At 42.9% G+C, this 17,996-nt stretch overlaps 1 protein-coding gene across 4 annotated transcripts in view; it reads right to left on the minus strand.

Moving 5' to 3' along the window:
* The window catches only part of Rabgef1 (RAB guanine nucleotide exchange factor 1), a 58,458-nt gene that overhangs the window by 4,044 nt on the left and 36,418 nt on the right, over nt 1-17,996 (minus strand). For 2 of the 4 annotated variants that reach the window (XM_050146413.1, XM_050146414.1), the window contains exons 4-7: nt 13,720-13,886; nt 3,427-3,508; nt 2,302-2,434; nt 1,078-1,169 (exon numbers count right to left, since the gene is read on the minus strand). In XM_050146413.1, coding sequence (XP_050002370.1) covers nt 1,078-1,169; nt 2,302-2,434; nt 3,427-3,508; nt 13,720-13,886 — 474 coding nt within the window. Of the gene's footprint in view, nt 1-1,077; nt 1,170-2,301; nt 2,435-3,426; nt 3,509-13,719; nt 13,890-17,996 lie in introns of all 4 variants that reach the window. The other 2 variants (XM_050146411.1, XM_050146412.1) reach the window with 1 other exon arrangement.

Genomic DNA, 17,996 nt, shown 5'->3' on the forward strand with positions numbered 1-17,996 from the left:
TTTTGTTTTTATTTTTGCAACTGGGGCTTATATCTATCCCAGTCTGGCCCCAAATTCCCTTTGTAGCAAAGATAACCTTGACTTGACCCTTTTAGCACTACCTCCCAGGCGCTTGAGTGATGGGTGTGCACCACCACACCCAGTTAGTGCAGTACTGGACAGAACCCCTGGCTTTGTTAACTGAGCCCTATCCCCAGCCTCTTCAAACATAACGAGCCCCATTCCCAGCCTCTCCTAGATACCTTTAAACTCAGTTTAGAACACCTTGGCTATGCACATTGCTTTTCAGGGATATGGCTACCAACAAACTATTTCTTAGACAAAGAAGTCAGAAGGGTGGCCTTAAGTGGGTTAGAGTAGTAGCCATTGTAATATCTAGTTGTATTTGACTTTAGTTAGGTCAATAATCAAATAATGGACTTTGGGCCAGCAATATTGGTTGGTATATAAAAGAACTTGGCAGTTACTCCTGACAACCTGAGTTTGATCCCTGTGGCACACATTGTGGAAGGAGAGAACTGGCCCCACAAATTGTGCTCTGTCCTTACACTCAAGATGTAGTATGCTACCCCAAATAAATAAACAAACGAATAAATAAGTCATGCTACTTAAAAAAAAATTATCAAAATCATGGGCTGTAGAGATGGCTCAGCAGTTAAGAGCCCTGGCTGCTCTTCCAAAGGACCCGGGTTCAATTCCCAGCATACACATGGCAGCTCACAACTGTCTGTGACTTCAGTCACACAGACATACATGCAGGCAAAACGCCAATGCACATAAAGTAAAAATAAATAAATCATTTTTTAAACATCAAAAGCAGTTCAAGTAAAAAAGAGAACACTTGGTCACAAAACAAGAAGGGGAAAGAAGTTTACTTGCTGTAGTGTGTAGTACCCAGCCTGGTCTTCCATAACAAGTTCCAGGCTAGCCAGGGTTATATGAGATTCTGTCTTAAATGAATAAACAGCAGTAAGAAAGAAAGAGGGAGAGAAGAGAGAGGTAAGAATGATAGATTTCAAGGGCGTTCCTATGGTTACTGCTGCAGCACCATGCTCATCTACAGCGAGGCCCACTCACCTGTGATGGCTTTCACCACCATGTCAGACACTTCAGGGATTTCCTCATTGACAGGGACACAGAGCATCTGAGGTGTTACCCAGTGTAGAGCCCTGCAAAGAGAGGAGTGGTCAGGAAAGTCCAAGAACAGAAGGCAGGCTCTAATCTTCTGTAAATGGAGGTGAGATCTACCCTAAATTTCAGTGGTGCCATCCATGGGATGAGGACTCGAGCTGAAGAAAAGAGCATGGTGGGAATGCCTGTAATTAATTCCTTGGGAGGCAGAAACAAGAAAAAGAGGCGATTAAGGCTAGCCTCAGTTACATGAGACTCTATATCAAAAGGCGGGGGGGGGGGGGCACTGGAGGGATGGCTCAGAGGTTAAGAGCAATGTCTACGCTTGCAGAAGACCTGGGTTCGGTCCTAAGCATTCATATGGAGGCTCACAACCATGTGTAACTCCAGATTCAGGGATCCAATGCTTCTTCTGACCTCCATGGGTTCCTGTGCGTACATGGCACACCTAAGATACACTCAAGCACACACATACACACATAAAGTACGTTTTTAAAGGAGGAAGAGAGAAGGGGTTTCCATCAGGAGTCATAAGGAGCCCCAGCTGTATGTTACCGCCACACGCCTGCCTGCCTTCCCCACCATGAGGGGCTATACCCTCCTAAACCACAAGCCAAATAATTCCTTCTTTTCAGCTGTCTCTAGCAGGCATCCCCAACAATGTACAAGTAACCAACTAAACCAGGTGATTGGCTAGTAAGTAAGTGTTCCACTGCTGCAGAACTCCAGAGCCTGGGTCACTCCTGGGTCACTCCATGGATTCCCTAAGAATGGGTGGGTCAGTAATCACCAGTTTCAGACTGGCAAAGATGTGCCTGCAGGGCTGCCTGGAAAATGTAACCCAACAGGGTGGGAAGGAGGAGAAATAACATCCATTGACTTGAGACAGGCAGTCACAGCTTCCCTCCTGATGAGGAAAAACAAAACAAAACAAAACAAGAAATCAAGTCCTCATGTTCCTTGAAAATGTTAGAAATCTAGAACAATCTCAACTATCCAACATGGGTCCCATCTGCAGCCAACTGAGTCAGACAGAAAAGCAGGTACCACGAGCCTGGCTGAGAAGCTCACACACTGCACTGCTCAAGGTTGGACGCTCACACGCACTACTGCCCACATGCTATATCATTCCATTCTAGAAAGCAGATAAAAGACAGGCATGCCAGCCACCTGATCCTCTTTTGAATGGCAAGATCTTTCTTCTCATCATCAGTAGTCTCTGGGCAGAACACGAATTTATAGAGACGAGTCATGATGTGCTTTTCGATCTGATCCATTATCTTCTCCACTTTCTCTGGAGGCACTGGAATACACAGATGGGTAGAACAGCTCAGAAAAGGTTTTTATAGTATTTTCCACACAGAAAAAAAATAATTTACTATAAACACACCCAATAAAGAAATTACAAATATGACATTAAAAATCCCCTTTAAATATTGGCAACTTTTTTGGGCTTAAGATATGGTCCAATTGATAGAGAGCTTGCCTAGCATGCAGGAAGCCCTGGGTTCCACCCCCAGCACTGCATAAACCAGGAATGGTCTACACATATATAAACCTCTCAAGCACTTTGGAAGTAGAGGCAGGAGGATCAGAATTACAAGGTCATCCTTGGCTATAACCAAGTTAGAAGCCAGCCTGAACTATGTGAAACTCTGTCTCAAAACAACAACAACAAAATTACAACTTTTTAAACTGCATCTTACAGAATTCTCACCTATTTGTTAAACTGTTTCTCTGGGATCTAGCAGGTATATGCCCTACCAAGTAGGAAGACTTTCTGTGGGTCACTCTCGATTGCTACATTGCTAAAACACTTGGAATTCCCAAGGCTGCCAAGTGCTGACAAATTTCCACTCTTCTGAGCTTTCCCATACCCACCATGTTCTCTCTGAAGCACATACATAGCCATCATGCATACATGAAATGTATCCTAAAGTACAATATTAATGGAAGGCCAGTCCCGGAGAATTGCCACAAACCCAAAGGTCTAAGATGGCGAGTCTTTTTTCTGCCTCAACTCCCTTAGGATTACGTCATCGAGAACAATGACTCATTGAAATGGCAATTCCAAGGTGGGGAATTCATACAGAAAATTTCCTGAGCACTGTTGATCCTCCTCACTTTACCCATGATATAGGTATTATAGCACTCAAAATACCACTCAACTGTCCTGGTCATACACAGCAAGTAAGACATTCAAGGGTGTAGTGAGCTATGAGGCAGCTGTCACATCAGCCAGGCCAATCAGGGGAGTCGAGGACAGCTACCTTGAGCTGGCTGACAACACATTACCTTTTCCACGAGTCTGCATTCTTTCAGCCACATTCTGGTAAAAGTCCTGAGTACATTCTGACTGCTCCTCGATGCTTAAGTCCTGGAATCAACAGTCAAGAGAATAGTGAGCAGCTGAAAAGTTTCAGGACACTAAATTTTCAAGTTCCTAAAACACACTTCTTACATTGAGCCAATCCTAAAAACACTTACAAATTACACACATTCTACAAGAAAAAAAATCCCCTGTTCATGATTTTTACATTTCACTATACGTACATAAAATTTGTGCACACTGCATTTATTTCACTTACATCATCACCTTCCTTATATATTATTACTATTGTTGTTGTTCAGGGTCTTGCTGTCTAGACTTTAAAAAAAAATTTATGTATTTATTATGTATACGTGTTTTGTCTGCATGTATGCCTGCAGGCCAGAAGAGGGCACCAGATCTCATTACAGATGTTTGTGAGCCACCACGTGGTTGCTAGGATTTAAACTCATGACCTCTGGAAGAGCAGCCAAGTGCTCTTAACCTCTGAGCCATCTTTCCAGCCCCCAAATTTCCATATTTTAAATTTATTTTGGGGTGCTGAAGAGAGGGCTCACTAGGTAAAGCCCATGCTGCCCTAGCAGAGGACTCAAGTTTGGTTCCCGATACTACCCATCAGGCAGTTCATCACTGCTGCCCTATAACTTCAGCTTCTCTTTCAGACTCTGTGGGCAACACACTCATGTGCACATACCCACCCACCCACACACAATTAAAATAAAATCTTTTCAAGCAAAAGAATTTTTAACTCTGTGTGTGTGCGTGTGCAGTGCCAGCAGAGGCCAAAGAGGACATTGGACCTGTTGGACCCTGTGGAGCTAGAGTTACAGATGGAGTTCCTAACCCTGACGCAGGTGTTAGGAACTGAACTCGGGTCCTCTGGAAAAGCAGTACACTCTCTTAACCTCTGGGCCATCCCCCAGATCCAGGAGAGCCCCACTACTAATCAAGTGTTTTTCTCAGTTGCTCTCTAGGAACTACAAATTCATGGGCACCATGATATTTCTATCCAAGGTGCAGTGAACAGATCAAGGCACCTAGCATGCAATCCTAGTCAGTGTGCTGTGCCAGGAACATTCCAATTCCTTTCCCCTTGTTATTTAGAAATACACCGTTGATTGTCAATAACCACAGTTTTCTACTGTGCTGAAGAACATTAAAGAGGCTGAAGGTCATTCAGAGGTTAAGAGCACCTGCTGCTCTTCCAGAGGACCAGAACTAAGTTCTAGCATCCACATTAGATGACTCACAACAGCCTGTAGCTATAGCTCCTGAGCTCCCACACCCTCTGCTGACCTCTTTGGGCACCTGCTTGCAAGTACACATACTGACATGCAGACAAACACACACACACACACACACACACACACACACACACACACACACACACACAAACACCCCCCCCCAAGAACATTGGAGGTTTCAGCTAAGTGCACCTTGTACCTGTTCTTCTTTGCTCACCCCTCTGCCTTGCTGCCCTGTTCTGCACTCTACTTCTACAATATGGACTTTTTCAGCTTCTGCTTCTAAGTGAGAACACACTGCTTCTAATTTTAAAACTAAGTCTGTACTACTTCCTTCCAACTTCCTCAAGAATTAGAGCTTGTGCTGATCAGTCTTTCTTTAAACATACCCCTCTGGTTTCCCACAGTGACCAGGACCGGCAAACTACTGTTTGGATTAGAACACTGACATGGGTGTTGGCAATGTGGCTTTGTGAGTAGAGAGCTCAACTAGAACACAAAAGGTCCTGGGATTGATTCCCAGCACAGGGCACACCAGGAGCAAACACGTGTGACTCAGCACTTGGGGGTAGAGGCAGGAGAATCAGGTGTTCAAGACCAGTGTAAGCTACATGAGACCCTGTCTCAAATAAATTTATGAGTGAAATGTTCAGTAAAAATTTTAAGGTACAGGAGGGATGTCATCTTTCCATTTACTCTGTGAAAGTGTAAGTGAATGAAGATGCAGCCCCACTTCAAACTACAATCTCTTCATTAAACAGAAAAACACCTTTTCCATAAACATTAATACCAAACAAACTGTAAGTTAATACAAACTAATCAGTAGCAATTATTTTGTTTTGTTTTTGTGAGACAGGATCTCTCTACATAGCCCAGGCTGTCCTGGAACTTCCTATGTATACCAGGCTGTCCTCAAATTCAAGTGATCCACCTACCTCTCCCTTCCAAGTGCTGGGATTGAAGGTGTACATCACCTTGCCTGGCCATAGCAAATTTTAATAGCGAGACTGTTATCATAATGAAATGGCCAAAAGGTCCTATGTTATTATGCTTGATTACTTCCTTAGTAAGAAAAGTGAGGTTACACAGTAGCTGTGCATACAGAAATTGGGTTTTATTTTTAAAGATTTATTTTTATGAAGCTTTGTCTACAAATATGTATTGTACCACATGCATACGTGGTGCCCCCAGAAGCCAGAAAAGGCTGTCAGATCTGCTGACAGTGCTGAAACCGAACCTGGTCTACAAGAGCAGTAAGTGCTCCCTCCTAACCAGGGAGCCGGCTCTCCAGCCCTCTGGAATTGTGTCTTTAAAACCTGAATTAAGCCGGGCGGTGGTGGCGCAAGCCTTTAATCCCAGCACTCAGGAGGCAGAGGCAGGCAGATCTCTGTGAGTTCGAGACCAGCCTGGTCTACAGAGCTAGTTCCAGGACAGGCTCCAAAACCACAGAGAAACCCTGTCTCGGAAAAACAAAAACAAAAACAAACAAACAAACAAAAAAACACCTGAATTAAGCGTCTAGAGAGACGGCTCAGTGGTCAGGGCACTGGCTGCTCTTAAAGAGGACCTGGGTTCAGTTCCCATCCCCAACATGGCAGCTCCCAGTCATCTGTAATTCTAGCTCTAATGCCCTCTTCTAATCTCTGTTAACACAGGGCAATCAAGTGGTGCATAGCCCTACATGCAGCCACAGCACACACACACACACACACACACACGCACACACACAAAATAAAAACTTTAAATTAAGAAAAATAATAAAACCTGAACTGAGCAATGAGGTGGAGGCCATCTCTGGCTGGACAGCAAATGCAGGCTACGTGAGACCCTGCTCAAAGAGCAGAGACAGAAACAAGCAAGCAGAGGAAAAGCCTCGAATGAGAAACTCAGAAAATAAGCACAATTTCAAAAAGATATTTGGGCTTTACTGCACTATTCGACAGACTAAAAGGCAATGACACTGAGGATGTAGAGGGCAGGCTGTTCTTTCAGGACAGGCAGAAAGTAAGGACCTATTTTTAACTTTTTTTTTCAAGACAGGGTTTCTCTGTGTAGTCTTGGCTGTTGAGGAACTCGCTCTGTAGATCAGGATGGCCTCGAACTCATAGAGATCCACCTGCCCCTGGTTCCCAAGCTGTTCCACACCTCACAGTATAGTTCAGGCCATCCTCTAACTCACTCCACCTGTCTTTTAAGTGCTGAGATTAAAGTCATATGACACTATACCCAGCTTGATTTTGGGTTTTGAGACAGGCTCTCATTGTTTTGTCCAAGCCAGTCTCAGATTTGTGGGCTCAAGTAGCCCTCCCACCTGGGCCTCCCAAGTGCTGCAGGTACAGGCTTACACTAACACGCCCAGCCTAATAACATGTTCTCATATGGACAGAGAAAACAATTCCTCACCACGTCATGGACCACATAAAATCAGGTTACACGGTTTTCTAGTTAGGAATGGGAAAGATTAGTGTCTCTTTGGACCTCCCATGCCTTTTCTCTTTCTTTCTGAGATGAGGTCTCACTATGTAGTTCTCGCTAGCTTGGAACTTTACATAGACCAGGCTGGCCTATAACATAGAGATGCAACCCATCTGCCTCTGCCTCTTGAGTGCAGAGATTAAAGTATACAACACAATGCCCAATTTTCACCATACTTTAAGTAGCTGCTGCTCTTCCAGGGGACCCAGTTTTGACTCCCAGCACCCATATGGCAGATCACAATTGTCTCCAACCCCAGTTCCAGAGGATCCAATGCCCTCCTCTGACATCAGTGGGCCCTGCATGAAATAGGTACACAAATATGCATATAGGCAAAATACCTATAAAGTAATAAAGTACAACAAAGAAAGCTATAGATTCTATACTGCACGGGTGACCACACACACCCTTGAACCCACAGTCATTGTTTTACCCAATTAGAGCTTGAGTCTCACAGTAAGACTATTTTCCTTAATATTTTATTTTTAATTATGTGTACAAATGCATGTGTGGAGGGGGATGTGCATGAGCACAGAGCTCGCAGAGGCCGGAAGAGGGCAATGGGTCCTCTGGAGCTAGAGTTACCAGCAGTTGTGAACACCCCAACAAGGGTGTTGTGAACCGAACTTCTGGTCTTCAGAAAGTGCAGGACCAGCGTACTCTTGATCAATGAGTCATTTGAGATAGTCTTTTCTAGTGAGATAGTTCTATTCAAGTAATGTTATACAACTAAGTACAAAGAAGTCAGGTGGTGGTGACACACACCTTTAATCCTGGTAGGAGTCAGAGGAAGGTGAACCCCTGTGAGTTAGAGGCCAGCCTGATTTACATAGCGAGTTCCAGGACAGCCACGGCTACACAGAAAACCCGGTTTTGAAAAACCAAAACTAAAGACAAAACAAAAAAGGATAAAGAAACCAAGCATAGTAAATTCTAGCTTCTTTTGTAACCCTCCTCCATTGACTTTCCTTTTGCTTTTTTTTTTTCCCCCTTTATTTAGGTTTTGGAGGCTGAACTCAGAACTTTGTCAATTGAGCCATATCCATGGCCTCTTCTCCACTTTCTGTGGGGGTGAGTTGGTTTTTTTTTTTTTTTTTTTTTTTTTAATGTAAATCCTGGTCTCCAGCCTCCATCTTTGGAGACCCTGTCCCTGTGCTCCTTGACCCGCCCCCCAGGAGGGTCAAGGTAGCCCGCCAAACTTTGAGCCCTCCCCAGAAAAGGTAAAGACTACTCCCCCAGGCTATTTAGACTGCTCCCCCCAAAATAAACATGTGGTCCCCGTGTGCCCCCCATCATCCATTCCTCCCCGTGGTTGCGTTGGTGGCTTTCTGGTTCCCCTAGGGGCCACCCAAGAGTGCAGGAGTCCAATTAAACCTGAGTATCTTTTAATTTGGTTTGTTTTGATTAGGCATGATTGGGATTTTTGTGTTAGCAGAGAGCTATGTTAGAAAATATTCTTAACAATTTCCTTTTTTTTTTTTTTTTTTTTAAAGACAGAGTTTCTGAAACTCACTATGTAGACCAGGCTGGCTTCAAACTCAGAGATCTGTCAATGTCTACTTCCTGAGGGCTGGAATTAAAGGTGTGTACCACCATGCCTGGAAGACCTTCTCCAATTTCTTTCCACAGCACTGGGAATGTATGCTAGGCAAGCTCTCTGCCACTGAGCTATATTCCCAGACTATCTCCTTTGTTTTCTTAATTTTAAAACATTTTTGTGGCTGTTTTTTTTTTGAGACAGAGGCTTACTAGGAACTCACTATGTAGTTCAGGCAGGCTTTAAGCTTGGTGATTCTCTAGTCTAGACCTCCCAAGTGTTGAAGATTACAGAAGTGATTCATACAAGAATGTTGTGTTAATTATAAGCCTGCTTTTCTCATTGCAATAGAAACATATCATTCTAAAGACTATGAAGAGGTTCGATAATATGTATTAAATCAGATAGCTAATAACAGTCAGATGTGATGGGACACAGTTACAACCTCAGTATTCAGGGGATTACAAATTTAAGGCCAGTGTGAACTACAGCAAGACCCTGCCTCAATTGAAAGAGAACCCAGTAGGTACTAATAAATTAAAAAGAAAAGTGGGAGGTCCAAATCAGGAGCAGAAGGAGAGCGAGCACGAGCAAGGAACTCAGGACCGCGAGGGGTGCACCCACACACTGAGACAATGGGGATGTTCTATCGGGAACTCACCAAGGCCAGCTGGCCTGGGTCTGAAAAAGCCTGGGTTAAAACAGGTCTCACTGAACATAGCGGACAATGAGGGCTACTGAGACCTCAAGAACAATGGCAATGGGTTTTTGATCCTACTGCACGTATTGGCTTTGTGGGAGCCTAGGCAATTTGGATGCTCACCTTACGAGACTTGGATGGAGGAGGGTGGTCCTTGGACTTCCCACAGGGCTGAGAACCCTGATTGCTCTTTGGGCTGACAAGTGAGGGGGATTTGATTGGGGGGGGGGGAGGGAAAGGGGAGGCGGCGGTGGGGAAGAGACAGAAATCTTTAATAAATTAAAAAAAAAAGAAAGAAAAGTGGGGGCCAGAAAGATGGCTCAGAGGTTAAGAGCACTGGTTGCCCTTCCAGAGGTCCTGAGTTCAATTCCCAGCAACCACATGGGGGCTCACAACCATCTGTAATGAGATCTAGAACCCTCACCTGGCCTGCAGGTCTACATGCAGACAAAACACTGTATACATAATAAATATTTTTTTTTTTTTTAAAAAGAGGGGTTGCTGGAAAAATGGCTCTGAAGTTAAAAGGTACTTGCGGCTCTTGCAGAGGATTTGAATTCTGTTCCTAGCACCCACATGGCAGCTCACAACTGACTATAACTCATGCACCAGGGGATTCAATGCCCTCTTCTGGTCTTGTGCAAATACCCACATTAAGAAAATTAAATCTTAAAGGAGAAAAAAAGAATGACTCTCTAAGAGCCTCCCCCTCAACACACATTAGGGTGTGTCTTTCTCCTGAAGAGCCCCTCAACCCTTGAGCTTAAAATCTATTTCAAAATATTTTAAATAAACTAATTCTGCTTTTTAAAATGGAGGTAAAATAAAAAGACTTCAGAAAAATATTAGCAAAAGTTGTTGGGCGGTAAGGTATTACCATATAATACTGTAGTGAAATATGTAGGTGCTGAAATTTTAGTCAAAAGGGATAGTGTTTAGGGATGTTTTTAAAAGTCTAAATGCAGATTAAGTATTTCCTAACAAAGATCAAATGTCTGGGAAAGACATTTAATGCAATTCTGAAAACAACTGTCTAATCAGAACAGGTTGTGCAACCCTGGCATAAACTAGGACTGGAGAAAACAGGAATGATGCAGAGTCAGACAAAAGCAAGAGTGCGCCATTGTTCTACACCAGCAGTTTGGGGAAAGAATCTGTACAATGCAACAGGAACAAAGATCGATTTATATCAATGGTCAGTGGGGCTGTTACTACAGATAAGAGTTAGTTTTCATGCTGAGTAGGCCCTTAGAGCAATATCAAGAAAGTTTAAATTGGGTAAAGGTTTGTGAGCACATTTGAAAAACTCAATACAGAATGCACCTTAATCTACAGTACATTTCAAAATCTCCAGGAACTGTTCCCTACGTTATACTTAATAAATTTATCTAATTAGTGTCTTAAAGCTAGAGTATGTGAGTTCAGGCATAAACAGCAAGTTTTATGGCTCGGAGTCAAAGGCCAGTAGGGATTCCTTCAAGCCCCTGGTATTAGATAAAGGTACTTGCTACCAAGTCTGGAGGTCTAAGTTTAATCCCTGGGACCTACATGGTGGAAGGAGAGAACAGCTGCTCACTGGCCTCCATACATGCATGCCTATATACAAGCATACCGATAAATAAGTAATAAATAAATGTACATAAAAATGTATCAGGTATGTGGTCCATCATCCTAGACACCAAAGATACCCAGGACGCATGCGTAAGACTGGGACCCTTATCACAAACAGTTGGTGCTAGTGTAAAACGGAAATTTAGTTGCACAGTAGTTTTTAAAACAGGAGGAATCTGAGTCTTATCATGTGGTGCCCTGAACACACAGCAAGGTGGCATCTCTAACAGCTGCTTACTTTTTTTTTTTTAATGTATTTACTTATTTGAGACAGGGTCTCACTGTGCATCCCTGGCTGGAGCTCACTAGGTAGACCACACTAGCCTGTCTCTTCCTCCAGGATGCTGATATTGAAGGCATGCATCACCACATCAGGGTTGCCTCTTTATTTTCATATTTACTAAATGGTTAATTAAATGAATACAGAACAAGGGTACATTATACTTCGCATAAGAAAAACAAACCCAGCTGAGCAGTGTTTCTGTAAATACAATATAATCTACAACATATATTCTATACATACTGCAGCATAAATGCAAAGTTAGTAGAGACCATTCCAGCCCAACAACAAAAAACCCTCAGACTTCGCTTTTTCCACATTAAACAAGCCTATCATTGCTTCCCTCCCTTCTCCCACACTCAAGTCTCACCGGTAGTAGCTTGCTTCAACTCTAAATGTCACTGTTTCTTCACAAATACTTAAAAGAAGAAACAGTCGCCTGCTAACACGGGGTCACGACACCCCTGAAGAACAAGAAGGAAAGCTGCCCTTTGGAGAACTGAATCTTATGTAGGACACAGATCCACACTTTCTGAGGCTAGATGTGTCTGATCAGACAGTAGTTAAGCAGCTCTGCTTCCTGATTACCATTCCCTTCTATGTAAGCTCTCTTCACCACACAGAAGACCTACATTGCTGTGGGACAACGGTCTATACCCTGTCACTTATATTTTAAATAAACACTGATTGGACAGTAGCCAGGCAGGAAGTAGAGGTGGGGCAATGAGAACAGGAGAATTCTGGGAAGAGAAAGAGTCAGTCTGCAGTTGTCACCCAGACACAGAACAAGCAAGATGTGACTGCCTCGCCAGAAAAAGTTCCAAGCCACATGGCTAACAAGTGCCAGGACAGACTCCAAAGCTACAGAAAAACCAAAAAACCAAAAAANCCTCGCCAGAAAAAGTTCCAAGCCACATGGCTAACAAGTGCCAGGACAGACTCCAAAGCTACAGAAAAACCAAAAAACCAAAAAAAAAAAAAAAAAAAAAAAAGAGTTAATAAGAAGCATGAGCTACCTGGCCAACCAGTTTATGACTAATGTAGACCTCTGTGTTTCTCTGGGACTAAACAACTGTGGGACCGGGTAGGACAGAAACCTCTGTCAACACTACATGAGTTTAATGCTGCAGAAGATGAAAATACTTCATCTTTATTTACAAAATGAATTCTTTTGCAGTTAGTCTTATGAATTATGGAAACTGAAATTAGAGATAAGAAATTCTAGACTAGGGCTGGAGAGATGGCTCAGTGGTTAAGAGCATTGCTGCTCTTCCAAAGGTCCTGAGTTCAATTCCCAGCAACCACATGGTGGCTCACAACCATCTGTAATAAGGTTTGGTGCCCATTTCTGGCCTGCAGACATACACACAGACAGAACACTGTATATATAATAAAGAAAGAAAGAAAGAAAGAAAGAAAGAAAGAAAGAAAGAAAGAAAGAAAGAAATTCTAGACTAAGACACAGGTGTGAATGAGCATGGTGGCACACAATACCTACAAATGTCAGCAGCATTCCAGAGGCTGAGGAAGGGGGATCAAGTTCAGTCTCAGACATGTGGCAAGTCTGAAGCGGACATAGACTACAAACATTGAGACCACACCTCAAAAATCCACAAAACAACCCCCCTACCAGGCACTGTGGTATGTTCCTATAATTCCAGCACTGTGAAGGCTGAGGCAGGAGGTAGGGAACTAAAGTCTAGCCTGGGCTACACAGTGCCATGCATGTGGAAAACAGAGCTGTAGCCCTGTTGAGAACCCTAACGAGTGAGCAGACAGCTCACCCATTCTCCTTGGTTTCATACATCCTGCATCTACAAAGCAAAAGGACTGAAACTGTAGCCGCCACGCTGACAGCTGCAGTTTTCGATAAAGTTCTACACTTTATCGGGTTTTTCCTCTAAATGAACATGGAGAAGAACATTAAAAATCTAAATATGCACCAGGCATGACGGTGCGCACCTTTAACCCTGGGAGGCAGAGGCAGGCAGATCTCTGTGAGTTCAAGCTCAACCTGGTATATATAGTGAGTTCCAGGCCAGCCAGGGCTATACTGTGAGATCCTGTCTCAATCAGGGAATACAAGGTGGAAAAAGGAATGATTCAAACACAAAAAGTAAAAACAAGTAATAACAAAATCTATTTCATGCTACTGGCCACAGAGTTGAGCTAAAAGTCATGGAGGCAGGCTACTCCATTACAAGGTAACTCTCTAACTTCCAAAGTCCCACAGAGATCACCAGAGCACGGTGGAAAAGTACTAGCCAGGGAGTCAGGTGTTAGTTGAGCTAAAGGCTTGTCTTAGGTAAATATCACCTTCTTGTTGTCAGGTGTAAAATGACAAGATTACAGTTATCTCTAACCCTCCCTAAAACCACAGCTCTTATTTCCAAGGGGTTAGTCTCAGCCTACCCTTTTGTAATGCATTGCTTCCAAAAACATCTTCGTCTGTTTATAGACTTCTTGGCCTGTCTTGTGGAAGGTCTTGAGAAAGTCTATGAACTCTTTAGTCACTCGATCCGTCTCAATGCTGGTTTGCCGGTTTATGGAGGGACTGGGAGCTTTGGCTTCCTGAATTTCTGCTGAGAAAATTAAACACAGTAAGTTTGTTACCCAGAAAACTGATGTATGGAATTACTCTATGTAGTTAACAAGATGACTGAAATTATGTTTAATTAAAGTTAAATTTATATCACTTTATATTTAAACATTTGGATGAGTGTCCTTAAAGTAAGGAAAATTTGAAAGTATAAGCAGATAAAAACTACACGAGCTGAAACATATTCAGCTGGACTGGAAATGTGGCTCAGTTGGTAGAGTGCTTGCCGTGCATGTAAAAATCCCTGGGTTCCAGCCCAGCAATGCATAAACTAAGCATGGTGGTGCACAAATATAATCCTTGGGAAGTGGAAGCAGGAGGATCCAGGTCAGTTTAAGGTCATCCTGAGTTACCTAGTGAGTTTGAGGTCAGTCTGACCTTCATAAGACCCTGTCTCAAAAAAACTTAACTGCAGGATGGCCAGATGGATCAGCAGGCAAAAGAGCTGGATGTACAAATCTGGTGACTGAATTCAATCTTCAAGACACACAGAGTGGAAGCAGAGAATGACTCCTGATTGTAAGAAGTGAATTAAGGCATAACTATTCTTAAAAGTACAAATACAGGGACGGGCATGGTGGCAACAACCTTTAATCAAGGCAGAGGCAGGCGAATCTAAATTGAGGCCAACCTGGTCTGCATAGTGAGTTCCAGGACATCCAGAGCTACAAAGTGAGATCCAGAAAATAAATAATCAAATAGTAAAAGCAAATCAAGTAATAACAAAAACTCTCAAATTTGTGCTACCAGTCTAACGTGTTAAAGTGAGTTACAGGTGTAGGGAGGCAGGATACTGATAGAAGGTAACAGGCGAAGGGGGCCTGTGCTCCCTAAAGTCAGAAGTTTCACAGAGATGACCTCTGAGTGCAGTGAAAAAAATAACAGCACACACCCGGCCCCAACCTAATAAAACGTAAAAAATAAAACCCAAATACCCATGGGCCAGGAAGATGGCTCAAAAGGGAAAAGAGTTTGCCACACAGGCCTAGAGATGTGTTTTATCTCCAGAACCCATATAACGTAAAAGGAAAAAACTCCACAATGTGGTAATATTATATCCACAGGCGAACAGACACACACCCAACTCATAAATTTTTAATTTTTTAAACAAACAGAAAACAAATAAAAAATACTCAATAGAAGCTGCTCCTTAGCATTCTTTTAGCCAAAATACACAATGCATTAAGTTGTATCATTAATCACCAATACTGAATTGGTACCGTTTTTTGAACAACTTTCTTAATGATCACCTAAAAATTACCAAAGTAACCATCAATGGGAGTACAAAGGCATCAGGTAACACACAGCGTTAGAGAACTTCCAAATCACACTTCACCTGCCAAATAGACAAAGGCCAATTTATTTCCCCACCATTCAGCTTGCAAGTCACACTACTCATAGTAAAAAGGCATCCAAGCTGGGTGCAATGGCACATGCCTGTAATTCTAGCACTTTGAGGCAGGAGGATCAAGTCCTAGGTCAGGCTAGATTACACAGTATATGTGATCCCAGCTTACACTTTATAGCAAGATTCTACCACTCTCTCCCATACACATCCCCCAACAGACACTGAGTAAAAGGTTTTGTTTGTATTTTCCTTTCGAGACAGGATCCTCCTGTGTCGGCTTCCTAAATGCTAGAAATACAAATGTGTACCACCACATCCCACAAGAAAAAGAAACTGAAAGGCATTAAAATCGAAAATCGACCAACTTCACACTATTATTTTATTGATCTTTTTATGAGACAGGGTCTCACTATGTAGCCCTTGCTGGTCTGGAACTTAGTAAGTAGGCCAGGCTGGCCTTGAACTCACAGAGATCCATCTACCTCCTAAATTCTGGGATTAAAGGCACGGAACACCAGGCCTATCTCCACATTATTTAAGAGAAAAACCTCTGACCTCCACACATGGGGATATAACCCACCCTTCACAAAACTAGATAGATACAGACAATCAGATAGAATTATTTATGTATTTTATGCATATGGGTGCTTTGTCTCCATGTGTGCCTGCGCAACAGAAGAGGGCATCAGATCCCATTACAGGCCGTTGTGAGCCACCTTGTGAATGCTGAGCCATCTTTTCAGCTCCCAAGACTGATAATTTTATTTTATTTTATTTTTGAGACAGGATTTTTCTGTGTAGTCCTGGCTATCTTAGAATTCACTCTGTAGATGAAGCTGACCTCTAACTCACAGGGATCTACCTGCCTCTGCCTCTTGAATGTTAGGATTAAAGGCATGTGCCACCACTGCCCTGCAAGACCTATAATCTTAACAGGGAAAACGGGCACGTCAAGAATGACAAATACACAAATTAAAACCACAAGAAGATGCCATTCAAAAAGGTAACTTGCTGGGTATATACCTTTAATTGCTATACTTGAGAGGCACAGGCAGGTGGATCTCTGTGAGTTCAAGGTAAGCCTAGTCTACAGAGCTAGTTTCAGGATTACACAGGGTGGAAAAGAGGGTAAGAGTGGGGAGGGGAGGGAAGAGAGGGTAGGAGAAGAGAGAGGAAGGAAGGGGAGAGTAAGAAAGGAAAGGGAAAGGAAGGAAGAAAGAAGGAAGGAAGGAAAGAAAGGAAAGGAAGAGAGGGGAAGGAGGAAAAGAAAGTTAACTTAATGATTTAGTAACAAAATAATAATCAAAATTATAAAAATCTATGGTAGTTTGAATAAGGTGGTCCCCATAGGCTCATATATTTGCATACTTAGTTCCCAGATGGTGAACTGTTTGAGCAGGATTAGAAGAATTAGAAGGTGTGGTCTTGTTGGAGTGAGCCACTAGGGGTGGGCTTTGAGTTTCCAAAAGCCCACGCCATGCCCAGTGGCTCTCTGCCTGCTGCCTGTAGATCAGGATGTAAAGTTCTCAGTTATTGCTCCAGCACCATGTCTGCCTGTGTGCCACCATGCTCCCCCCCATGAGGAAAATGGACTAATAATAGCCTCTCAACTATAAGCAAGCCCATAATGAACTATTTTCCTTTTTTAAGAGTTTTTTAAGAGTTGTTTTGGTCACAGCTTTAAAATGCACAAGGGAAAAACAGAAATGTAAGAGTGAGAAACAAATCACAACTGGAGAGTTCAATACTCCACTGACAAAGCAGGAGGTAAGACAGTAAGGCACAACACTTAGGCTGGCAGGACGGCTCAGCAGAGTTCACACATGAAAGGAGAAAAATAACTCTCATACATTGTCCTCTGAACATCACATACTCACCATGGCCTACACACACAGACACACTCATTCACATTCTTCCTACATATATGTATATGTGTGTGTAATAAAACACTTTCTTAAAATCCCACAATATTGTGCAATACTGTGGATACACAAACCCAAACTAAAATTTATAGAATGATCTACAACAGAAACACAACATTTCTTCCATGTGACAACTAATGGCAATGACTTACAGTGAGCACTACCGTATGCTGAGCGCTTCTACAAGACCGCTGTGCAACCCTCACATACACCAGGCCGTATCCCTACAACTGACAACTGAAGCAGCCAAGGCTTGAAGGTCTTTAGAAACTTGAACTTCAGCTGCTTCTGTGGTTAAGGGCAGAACTGAACTAGGGTCTTCTGACTTCTGAGCAAATGTTTCCCTATACTCCCTGGACCCCAGAGGTCCAAGAGGACCCTTCAGAGAGTGCCAAGCCCTCAGACTGAAAAGCTTCAGAGACTGAAAGCTTTGGGGTTAAAAGCAGGGAAAGCCCAGTTATCTCCTTCACTGTTTCACTTCTGTACATTCCTTTCAACAAATACTTCTGACTAAACAAAGGGCGGAAAAGTCCTCAGCTGAGCAGCCCTGTTCTCAGCACTTTCAAGGTTGAAGCAGGTTTGTTAGGAGTTCAAGGACACCCTGGACCACAAAGTAAGATCTTGTCTAAAAAATCCAGTCTACCCCAAACTCCCCTTTAAAATGTAAGCAGAGGGGGTTGGAGTAGAGCTCAGCACTAAAAAGATAGGGTTGGCTCTACCAGTACTCTCCAGACAACACAAAAAGTTCAACAAAACAAGAAGGGAGATGGAAAAGAACAATCTAGTCACGCTACAGCTAGAACTGAAGGGACCAAGCAGC

The sequence above is a fragment of the Alexandromys fortis genome, unplaced genomic scaffold, assembly GCF_014885135.2.
Source record: "Alexandromys fortis isolate MF-2015 unplaced genomic scaffold, M_Fortis_MF-2015_v1.1 scaffold_56, whole genome shotgun sequence".
Classification (NCBI taxonomy): Eukaryota; Metazoa; Chordata; class Mammalia; order Rodentia; family Cricetidae; genus Alexandromys; species Alexandromys fortis.